This window comes from Calonectris borealis, chromosome 9, assembly GCF_964195595.1.
Source record: "Calonectris borealis chromosome 9, bCalBor7.hap1.2, whole genome shotgun sequence".
Lineage (NCBI taxonomy): Eukaryota > Metazoa > Chordata > Aves > Procellariiformes > Procellariidae > Calonectris > Calonectris borealis.
The window spans coordinates 3,012,759-3,024,805 of NC_134320.1; the positions used below are offsets into that span (position 1 = coordinate 3,012,759).

General features: G+C 40.2%; 1 protein-coding gene across 3 annotated transcripts in view; it reads right to left on the reverse strand.

The window, feature by feature from the left end:
• The window catches only part of STAG1 (STAG1 cohesin complex component), a 205,713-nt gene that overhangs the window by 140,039 nt on the left and 53,627 nt on the right, over positions 1 to 12,047 (reverse strand). For all 3 annotated transcript variants that reach the window (XM_075157939.1, XM_075157937.1, XM_075157938.1), the window contains exon 3: positions 9,620 to 9,722. In XM_075157939.1, coding sequence (XP_075014040.1) covers positions 9,620 to 9,722 — 103 coding nt within the window. The remainder of the gene's footprint in view (positions 1 to 9,619; positions 9,723 to 12,047) is intronic.

Here is a 12,047-nt window from a genome sequence, read left to right on the forward strand (position 1 = left end):
GAATTATGTTAAAGAAAACAACACGCAAGCAACTCGATTACATTTAGGACAATATCCTCATGTTACCATTTACTTGAGCATACTGTCAGCCAGTTTCTATTAAAGCTTTTAGTAAAGAACATGAAGTCAACATTTTTGGTTGCATCTTCCAACTGCAGACACATTAAGAATTTTCCTGCAGAGGAAAGGGATCTAATTTCTGGAAGAGAGCTGGTAGAAGACAGGCTTGCAGTCTAGCTTTCCCCTTACTTTAAAAGGGATCACTGCTGGTGGGGCCAGAGAGCTAAAGAAAAGGGCAAGGTAGAGTGCAACTGCAACTGCCTCTTGCAAATATTCAATTAAGGACTTGCACACAAATGCAAGCTGGAAAGCTTAAAATAATGGTACAATCTCTGTGAAAAGTTTTTTGGATAACATCTGCCCTTATGATCAAAAGAATATGCGTTCTCCCTCAATGAATTTTTAAACATGTGCAAAGCTGCCTTTATCAGCAAGAAAGCTATCAATACATGAAATGTTTGAGCTCTACCGAGCTCCAAAGAGACTGTTTAATAAAATGGCAAAGAATTAGAAGTAAATTGACTCTTTTGAGATATATAATCCATGTGCTTATTCAATGTGGGTGACAGTAAGCCATAAGCACTTCAACTAGCTACAGGTATTGCTAAATGAAAGCAGGAATGCAAGTTGCTGCCCTCCACAGAAGCTAATGCAAGCCCCCTCTATACTCAGTTTTTCTCAATATGTAATTTCAAGGGAGACATTAAACACTGCAAGGATGGAGGGAATGCAAGTAGGAGATGGAGGTGAAAGGCACACACCCAAAGATACCTTGTTACTGGAAAGCAATGAGAAAAGCCACCTACATTGGCATGAGTACTATGGACCAGCGTGCGCACGCTCAAAATAAGTAATCACAAGACACATAAATGCTCAGTTTAAACTCCACTTTTGTAAGGTACTCTGCGGAAAGGGGGGTGCTTTGACCAAGACTCAGTTTGAATAAGAAGGGTGAGAACACCAGTGAGCTCTCAGAAGAGGTACAGAAATAACCGACAGATGTACTTTTGACAGAATTACTGGACAAAGCCAGATTCTTCAGCCCAAGTAAATATCTCAATATCCTGGACCTGAATTAACACCAGATATAGTACTCAATCTACTTGAATAAAGTTCCTCTCTGGTACAGATTTTCTTTTGACAATGAGAACATCTCTCACAGTGGAGAAACTAAGTCTTTCATTTAACAAAAGCCATTCTGCATCCAAGCTGGGGTAGCTAAATCCAGATGTAGGATCTGTATTGAATCCTGCCTCAAGAGACAAAACAAGCAGACAAAGGATCCTCCACTGAGAAACTGAAGAAAATCCAAAACTATAACTTTCTGAGTTAGGCAGGGATTAACATTATCTTCAGGTGGAGAGGCAGTAGAGGAAGGGTGTCCACCAGACTTCCACTCCAGAGCACTTCCACCCAGTAGGCATCTGACAGGAAGCCCAAGCTCAATCCTACTCTGGAGTACAAATATGAAAGCAAGCTATACGTAGGTCCTCCAACCTCCAGAAACTGCCTGCTACTCTAATTGTAAAGTTTTGCAAGCACGAGGCACAGAAGTGAGGAACTGGCATTATCTTATTCATTAACATACTATATTACAGTGCTGTTGTCAGACATTGCTTGCATGTAGTGTCCCTGAATTTACAGCAAGAAACTTTGCAGGCCATCTTGACGGATCTGAGCTTCATACAGGTTCCTACCTCAAGTACAAAGTTGAATAGGTAACCCTATTTCAAGAGGAAAATTTTTCACAAGAGGAAAATTTTCATCTAGAGGAAAATTTTTCACAATGAGAACAACCAGCCATTGGAATAATCTCCCCAGGGAAGTGGTGGATTCCTCAACATTGGACACTTTTAAGATTCAGCTGGACAGGGTGCTGGGCCATATTGTCTAGACCATGCTTTTGCCACAAAAGGATGGACCAGATGATCCTTGAGGTCCCTTCCAACCCGGTATTCTATGATTCTATCTCAGAATGGAGACATCCAACACCACTGAAGCAAGCGAAGGAAAAGCATGGACTGGTACATCCACGGAAAAGCAAAGAGGACTCCTTTATGATACAGGGTATCTGTGGAATATCTGCAGAGGCAGGGTGCTCTTGGAATTGGAGTTGCAAAGTCAAGCTACAAATCCAAAAATTATGTTTGGCATTGAGGATGCCAAACAGAGGTAGCCCTGCATCCTCTGAGAGAGATACCTGCATTCCCAGGAAAGGGTGGTCCTTCAGCTCAACACAAAAAAACCCCGTCCTCTAATGCCATGAAGAGCTTCCACATAGAACCCGCCCTGCCCAAGGATGAGTGTGACTCCAGTAAACCTCTCAGACAATCACTGACAGGAGTGAAGTGGGATGTTTCATAAGATCAAACAGAATGAATTTGTAGCAAGTCTGCTCTTGTGAGGATCCGCCAAATGGTCATCAAGATAGAGGAAAAATACAACCTCTGCTTCCTAGCAGGAACAACAATTGTGGTTATTGCTGCCCCTTTACACCCTTTCAGCCAGAAATTTCCTGCCCCCTTAAATTGACAGTCATGCATGGGTTTTTTTTTTTTCCTTTTTAAGTGTCAGTCTGTCAGAATCCGGAGGTGGGTAAGAACTGATTGTTTTCCAGACTCAAAACTGACTTTTCTCCTGTTTATGAGAGGAATCTCTGCAAAGTCATGGAAAAAGCAAGCTGTACCTAAACGTATCCATAAATCCTTGTAACGATTTCCATAATCCAGGCATATGCTGCAATGGCAGAGCTGACACTGAGGTGAATTAGGACTAGCAGAGGGAGGGATAAAGAAGCGTGACAAGGTAAGAAAGCTTTTTAATCACACACCAAGAACGGTGCTGCTTGGAGGTGTGAGCCTGTAGCAGTTAAATCTGTGCTTTCACTCTGAGACCCAGGACAGTCGGACTGGTGGTGGTGTCAAAATGGACTGAGTTGCCGAATCAAAACAGAAGTTACCCTTGATTTTTCAGATCTGTGCAGTAGATTCAACTGACAACAACTAAAGCTGAGGATTTATACACACCAGCATTAGGAAATTCAGAAGTTCCAGAATGTGCTACAGAAGTAACTCTAAAATGGCCATACTGATGACCACATAGTTTACCTGGTGCTTTACAGCTTAAACTAAGGCAAACAGGAAACAAAATACTTACCCTGACTGTAATTAAACTAAAATTATGACAATTCAGAATTTTGTAATAAATTAGCTAGATAATACTTTTCCTTTCATGTCTTTAAAATTATTGTGAAGAAAAAAAAGTGACCCACATTTGTAAAATCAAGTAATACAGTGAAAGTTAATTCACACACTACCAAAAAAACAACAGTGAAAGTGGCTTGACATTTTCCATTAACATTCCTCAAGTTGATCTAATGCACTTCACGAAGAAATAAAGACAGTAAAAGTGTTACAGGTCAGTAACTCCACCCAACCCACCACCTTAAATGATGGCCTCCATGTGCATTCATACCGTTGGTAATTTAAAGCAATACCCCATTTCTCAAGATAGCTGGAAGAAGTTTTTTAACCTTCCACTTGAGTAAGGCTGAAGAACTTTCCTCTCAAAGGCATCATCATCTTGAGAGGCCTCCGCGTTATAACCTCGTGTTAAGTGCAAGAGTGGTAATGTCTGAGCTCTTTCTGAATGAATCCTGATTAAAAAAAAAAAAGGAAGGCTACCGCACACTTCATAACATCATCATGGTTATCTAAGGAGAAGCTCTTGGATTCAAACGGTCAGTCCTTCGGACGTCTTTCATCATAGAAAAAACCAAGGTGCTCCCTGCGAAAAGCCTCATCCTGCAAATAAAGACAGATGCAGGCCCCCAAGACCCAGCGTGCACAGAGCCGATTCAGCTGTAGCACATGCAGTTTAGGGGAAAAAAAAAAAACAACAGTGTTAGGGAGGGGGAGTGTTGCTTTTTTCATCCTTATTTTAAAACCCAGCAAGAGTTCTAAAAGTAATCTTAGAGAATCAAAAGAATCTGCTATAAATGCTTGAATCAGTTCTATTCTTCCAGCTGAGGCAATTGCTACCAAAAAAAGACTATTTCCACAGAAAAATGAAGAATAGATTAGATTGCCAAAAATACAAGGACCATCCCATCAAAAGCTTAAAAGGAAAACTTCTAATGTCATTAGGATTTCTCCACCAGGAAGCTACAAGTGGTGGGATAGAGAAGTCTTTACATACTGGCTGTATGCGCACTGCATTTCCACGGAACTACAGAAAGACTTAACTCACTTCAGTTTTAAGGGACAGACCTAAAATATCGGGCAAGCAAGCTGAAACAGAACACTGATGTAAGTCACACCAAATCACAAAGCTCGACTACTATGAAAAGAAATTCTTCCAAGAGGATTCCTTCTTACTATTAATCAGGACGTGTATGATTTGGAACTAGAAGGAAAACTCAATCCCCTGCAGTATCTAACATCCATGCCACAAGACTAAATAAAGCTAAGAGTCTGCTGCAAAGTTAAAATTGCACATATGAATGCAAAGATAAGGTACTGTGGTCTGTCTCCTCCATACCAAACGATACAAAAGGACCTGCAAGCAAAACCGTTCAGTCTGCGCTGGCGACAAAAGGATCAGAAGTGCCTTGTTCCATCTTGCCTTAGAAGAATCTGAGGAGTTGGCGAAAGGCATGCTGTGGCCCTGAGTATGGGATGAGAGACACCCCAGCAGAGATCTCAGAACTGCCACCTCTGGAACAGAAAGACTGTCCTCTGAGTCAGAGAGGCTCATCTGTCTGCTCCTACCTCAAAGCTGAAATATAGCCGGGATCTCTCTCACTCCCTCAACCTCTAGCAGCTGAGGTTTAAGCCAGGCTATTCTGAGCTCCTGGGAAGGTAAAGCCAGGTAGGTTAAAATAAAGCATGCCAACAACATTAAACAGAGTGTGTTGATCCAAGAGAGGAGACAAAAAAGGACAGATAAATAACTGATCTGAGCCCGAGCTCACTAATGTGAAAGCCACTTGCATTGTAAGCCCTTGGGCTTTCAAATCCCCTACCTGGAATAGGAGAGTGCATCCACACCCATGTATTTCAATAATGCAGCAAACAGAAAAGACATTTTTGGCCAATGTTACTCAGAGGACTGTTATAGGTCACTCCTTAAATACACCCCACACAATTCACTAAATATACATCCAGAGTATGCTCACATACAGTATCACATAAATACATGCGCCAAAATATCCCACCTCTTGGCCAGTTGTTCCACAGGCATCTGGTCTACAAGACTCAGTGTTTAGAAGCGGACATGGGCCAGGGGGAGGCCAGCCCCAGCCATTGTCAATGCTAGAACAGGACATGGTGCAACTCCTGCTAAATTTGCAGCAAGGGTCGGTGAGTTCAGGACAATCAGGTTAGATTCTGAGAGTTATTTTGAAGGACCAATGCACTTAATCTCTTTGCAAGTTGACTGTCTAGTCTACTCAGTCAAGGACTCATTAGAATAGTCTCTTATAGAAGTGGAGGGGCAACTTGGAAAGCAGCGTTTTCAGGAAGGGAAGGTCCCCCAAAATATTAAGGTTCTCTATGAACTGAAGTGGTATTTGCTACAAATAGCAGATTTTCAAATGAGGACCATCTCCTTACAGAAGTCTCAAATCTGCAAAGAGGAATGTCTTTCTTTGGAAAAAAGTCTGGAAAATCCTCTAGTTTATCTTTCTGGTAAAAGGTCAAGTCCATTCTATAACACTATAGCAGAAACCTATTTAAAATAAATACATACATCTATTTGATGGAGTACATTGTGTGCAGCTCTGTAATAGAACCATGCAGCTAGACAAAACAGCAGAGAAGAGTAAACTCGCTTTCCAAAAGAGGTCAATATGTTTATGGCAGATGTGTCACTGTAGCTGTGATGGCCTAAGGACATAAGCAAATCAGCATTTGCAGGGAGAGATCAAATCTTATTAGACCATAATATTTTAGTTAGGAAAAAAAAACCCCACACCACAAAAAACAGAAGAGCCTTTAGGCAGAAAAGCCTTTCTTTAGGCTTTCATTTTCTTCAGAAATGAAAACCATCAAAGCTAAGTATGAAAAACAGCTCTGAATTTCACTAAATATTTTAATCTGTTTCACATCTGAGAGTAAAGGTAGGTGGTACCTGTGGAGGAAATAAAAATCATGTTAGCAGATGGAAGAGTGGGGGAAAAATGTCAGAGTTGCACCTCCTGTAAGAAACAGATAATTCCCCTGAGGGAAGTGGATGAGTTAGCAACATGGACAGGTGAGCCATGTGGAGGAGGGAAGTGAAACACAGTGTTTGCAAAGTCAATACCTCGATTACGAAGTTCATGACTTTTAATATCAAATAAGGTTATAAATTTAATTGCCTAGATTAGACTTCCGAAGGTGTTTGCATTTCTCCTCAAGGATATTAGACATTGAGTGGCTTTTTCCATTTTGGTAATTTTTTTTGTAGAAGAACCTTATTTATTCCTTTCTGTTGCTGCAGTATCAATTATGAAGGCAGGATTTGATGATGTATCCAAACATATACATTTTGTCAAGTCACCCAAAAAACTGTACGAAAATGACTGAATTTGTGGATGAGGGGAGAGCAATAGAGGCCATTTATCTTGACTTTAGCAAGGTTTTCAACAGTCTCCCACAATACTCTTGTATCCAAATTGGGAACTTGTGATCTGGACAAGTAGGCAACTAGATGGGTGGACAAGTGGCTGAACTGTCAGGCTCAGTGGTTAATGGATCATCCTCTACCTGGGGGCTGGCGATGAGGGAGTTCGACAGGAGTCTAACCGGAACATGTCCAGTTCCCCATCTTTATCAGATAGCCGGAGGGGGTGAGAGAGTGTGCTCCTGTCAAGTGTGCAGATGCCACCAAATTGGCAGGGAGACCGCTTAATGACATCAAGGTCATTGACAGTCTGGAGGACTAAGCTAACAGTACATTCAAAATTCAACACGGACAAATGCCAAGACCTGCCCCTGGCAGAGGAGCAAATCCCTGCACCAACGCAGGCTGGAGACCAGCTAGTCAGGGAACAGCTCTGTGGAAAAGGACCTTGGGGTCTTGGAAGACAGCAAAGTGGACATGAGACAGCCATGTGCCTGAGCAGCAAAGACCATCAGCACCCAGGAATATAGCAGTAGACCAAGGAAAGTGATTATACCCTTTAACCCTGCGCTTCTTAGCCCATATCTGGAATACCATGTCCAGTTTTGGCCCTCTCAATGCAAGAGAGGTATTGATAAACTAGAAGAAGTCCAGCAGAGAGTGGTCAGGGGGGTAGGACCAGTCCCCTGTGAGGCTTTTTGCAACACCATATAGTGGGAGGACAACTGACAGTAGTCATGAACTGAAGAAAGAGAGGTTGTGATTGCCTACAAGAGAGAAATTTTTCACAAAATAAAATGAAACAGGTTGCTGAGAGAGGCTGTGCAGTCTCCAGCCTTGGTGTTTTTCAAGACCTGACTGGAAAAGCCCCGAGCAATGTGGTCTGATCCCAAAGCTGACCCTGCTCTGAGCAGGAGGTTGCAATGAGACCCCCTGAGGTCCCTCCCAGTCTGATTCCATGATTGACCATCATTGTTTCTCTTCTCTGAACCTTTTCCAGTCCTAATATACTCTTTCTTGAGATTTTGGGGCGGAGGTCAAGAGGGGAAGAGAAATTAGAATTGTGCAAAGATTCCAAATTTTGGCAAACCACGGTATTTGTTTTATCCACTATTTTCTTCCTCAGAGTTTTAAGACTGGATTTGGTTTTTTTGACCCCTATTGAGCATTACGATGATGCTTTCATGGAACCATCTCTGATAACCCTAAGGTCTTGCTCCTTAGCAGCAACGGTCAGCTCACAGCCCATCATTTTATGTATGAAGCAATGGCTGCTTCCTCTGCATGTTCATCACTTTACAATCATGTACACTTAATGAGCCTGGAGTTGTTCTAAGCGTAATGAGCAATTGCTCCTGTAGACACTTGATAGGAGGACCAGTAGAGTGCTTCAGTGGCTATTCCCATAGGAGCTACTAATAAGCTCAAACAGAGGGATGAGAATGTTACCTTTCGTAACATTCACTTTTCCTTTCCAGTGCATGTGTGGTGGGTACGAAATACCACTAGTGTTGCTTTAACTTAAATTCCTACACTCTAACAACCTTCTGGGTTAGCAATCAGGTTGCACCATCCTCTGTGTTTTTTTATTAGATCTGCAAAAAATCATCAATTTACTAATGAGATATTCTTAAGATAATTTCTGATTTTGCCCTTTGCTTACAAGCTAAACAGATGACCTGTTCTCCCTACATGCTTCTTTAAAGCTTCCTGTAAAGAAGCTCCACATTTCTGAGCAAATCCATCCATCTGATGATGGATGCCATCATAGGAAACACTGTTCAAAAGCTTTCAAAAAGGAAGACAACGCGCCCAGAAAAAACCCAGGATTTAAAATGTTGGCTCCCAAAGCAAGTCCAGAAACTGTGAGGCAAATTGAAAACCAATACCAAGGAGGAGTTTGCTCCAGCTTGGCCAGCTTGCTTGAGAGGAACACGTGGTTCTGTCCATTCTTACAGCCTCACTAGCCCACGCTTAAGGAGTTAGACTTAGGGTGGAAGGTCTTCAGGAAAAAAAAAAAAAAAATCTCAATCTACTAGTGCTATCTATATAGCACACTCATACTGGGGGTGTACTCGTAGACAAACACTAAGAGGAGAATCAAAACCATTAATAACAAACACAGATAAGTTCCCACAAAAAAAATCTTATTCCACAGTTCGTACTTCAAGTGATACAATCAAGAGAACTACATCTGATGACTGTGAAGAACTAAAATGAAGGAAAACATGACACACAAAACTTTTTCTGTATTTTCCAATAAATTGGCTATTTTATAAAATAAATGAAAATAAAAGAGAAAGCCTCCTTAAATACTATGTGTAATAGAGAATTGTTTCTGTATGTTCTCATTGATAGGCTAGCAATGGGCAAAGACCAGCAAATCTTATACAGCAGACAGCAATATCGTCTGCTGCACTACGCTAGAGAACAGGTTGAAGCTCCTAATCTATACGTAGAACACAGTGTATGTCAATTACATGAATTTTTAAGATGTGTTAATAGATCTTCCGAGGCATTTAGTTAATACTATGCTGCAACTCTTCCATTCACATTAAGAGATTATCAGTTACTAAAAGGATGGCTCGAATGTCATTTGTCACTTAAAATCCATTACAACTTTCAAAACAGAAAGCGGTCGTGCTTACTGGGATTATTCTCATGTCTGGAAGAATGTTGTAATATGACAACAATAACAAAATTGTAATGTTCATTTAAGTAGCTAGCGAAAGAAAAAGTAATAGCTAATATGAGCTCATTTTTATATCCCTTTTTAAACAGTCCAAACATTGTTTGTATATCAATCTGATAAATATTTCATACTACAAGTCTTCATAAACTTTGACATACGGCTCATTAAAAGCCTATTTATGTGACCACAAGATGATTAGATGAAAAACAGTTTGCAGTCAATTTTAAATAGATGCATAACAAAACAAAACTAAATTACACATACTGGAGGCCTGCCAGGACGGCCCCTTTTTCTTTTTCCTTTGACTTCTGCTTCTTCAAGCTCACTGCCAGCATCTGAATGTGCAGTAGTTTCATTTGTAGAATCCCTAGGGGGGGAAAAACACTAGATAAATTAAAATGATTTGAAATCAACAAGTAATCTATAACTGACTGATTAAATATTTAGTCCTAAGCCAGGAAAAAAAAATCAGCATTAAAAGGCTTGCCACATTTATTCTGCAAACTAAGGAACTAAGCATTGTTAGCCCTGGCAAAAAGCCTTACCTTTTTATGGGCTGGAATGTCATTTTATAGACTGGAAGTTAATTTAAATTAACAGCTTCTTTTGAAACCACGTTACACTTCAAAAACTGGTTATATTAAACAGCATATTCTCAAGATATCCATCCCACAACGTATTCACTAGTATCAACTTTCTTTTACTCTTAGCAACTACTTCCGAGCTGCTTTCAAGGCCATGAGAAAGCAAACTGGAGTCCAATTCAGCTCTCACATCATTAGAACAGTTACACAAATTCCCACTCGGGTTACATTGTGTTTTTAGTCACACTCGAAGACAATGGTATTGTGCAGCTGTTAATAAAGAGAGGATTAACGCTGACCATGAGGCACAAACCAGAAAACTCACTTTGATCTGAAGACACTTACGATTCTTGCAGTTAGAAAAACGTTTTCAATTGCAAAATGAAAAGACCTTGACATTGCTCAATGACTATTAGCAGAGAAGCCCAGAGAAGTATCATTTTTCAATCATTCCTGTTTTAGACTTAAGACCATACTAAGTAGGGAAAAAAACATTACCCCAATTTCCACCCCTGCCCCCAGCCAGGCACACAGGTACTTCTCTGCCTTCAAAACAGACCCGGCTGTTTGCAGAAACTCAGCTTGTAATTGATCTTCTGAGCACTACATTTTGCCCAAGAAGAGCCCACAAACAAAACCATACCTGTCACTGACGTGCTTTATTCTTAGTTTGCAAGACCACCAGTGCATGAGATCTCTCTAAATGCAAGAGTAACTGTAATAACGTCCTAGATTACTCAAAGATGGGTCAAGTCTAGCTCTAATCAGAGATTTCTTTAAATCCAATGTAATTTCCTTGAAGTGAAAGGAGTTAAATTGCTCTAAAACTTGTGCAAGGGGAAGGTAAAAATCAGCCCTACTCCATTATTTTATACAGCCTCAAACACAAAAGGCAGCATTAGTGATCTGGTTTACAGAAACTGAGAAGCTCCAGCAAGCCAAGATCTACACAGATCTTCCACATTGTCTGGGGTTTTATTTTTTTATTTTGTTTTATAAATCAGGAATACTTCACAAATTTGCTGTATCACCAAGAAAGCTATTTAGTAATGCAGAAAGATACAAACATCATTGTATCAGAATCAAGAACGTTCTAATACTTCTCTTTACTGAAACTACTGTATTGTCCTAGGTCTGCTCTAACCCAAATACTTCTGCAGAACTATGATGAATTTCTAATATTAAGACATTATTTTTCAACCTTTTCCAATTTGCAAGCCCAAAAACACCAAGGGTCCACAGAATCCTTTAGAAAGCTAGAATGCAGTAGAACATATACGAATCTCCTTTTCTGAAAGTAACTTCAATGGATTATCTCTAAATACTCTACACACCCCAGAAAACCAGGCACCCTAGATTAAAAAACAGTACTTGAGTACATTTGAGTTCCCAAATTATACATTTGTAAAACATTATCTCTACAAAATACTGAAAACGCAGCTTTGTTGTGATAAAATTAAAGAGAAGAAGCTTCTCTGCTTCACAAAATGTGAAGTTTGAAAAACTCAATATCAAACTATGAATTTGAAAAAAAAAAATCCACCTGTAAATAGCCTAAAACCAAATAAAAGAAACCCCACACAGTTCAAAATGATTTGGTAAAATAGGGCCACACTGGTGAAAGGCAATGCAGTCAATATAGCTGTAAACAATGCCTACGTGGATGGATGTATCCAGCCTTTACTCAAAAAACAGTTATCACACTGCAAAAAATGTGTATTGCCTCACAATGACAATTTTTTTTTTTTAAATAACTTTTGAATACAGAAGGAACCCCATAGAAATATCTGCTGCTTTCTATTGCTGTAGAGAAATTAAAGCCATTCTCTCTTGCTCTCTGCAGAAAAACTAAGCTTCCCTCTGGTCTACGCAGATCCTTACTGGAAAAATTTTAGGCGTGGTGTGGTCTAAGCAATACCCCCATTCCTGGGGAAATGCTGTAGCTTTGCTAGCTTACAAAACCACACCCCTAATATCATCAGGATAAAGATTTTCCTCTATTAAAACCAGATTCAGCAGCCCTCCTAGGCAAATGGCTCAAACGCTTCCCTTGAAACACTGGAGCTATATAAATAAACTGTACTACTATTTTGCATGCATCTAGTCCA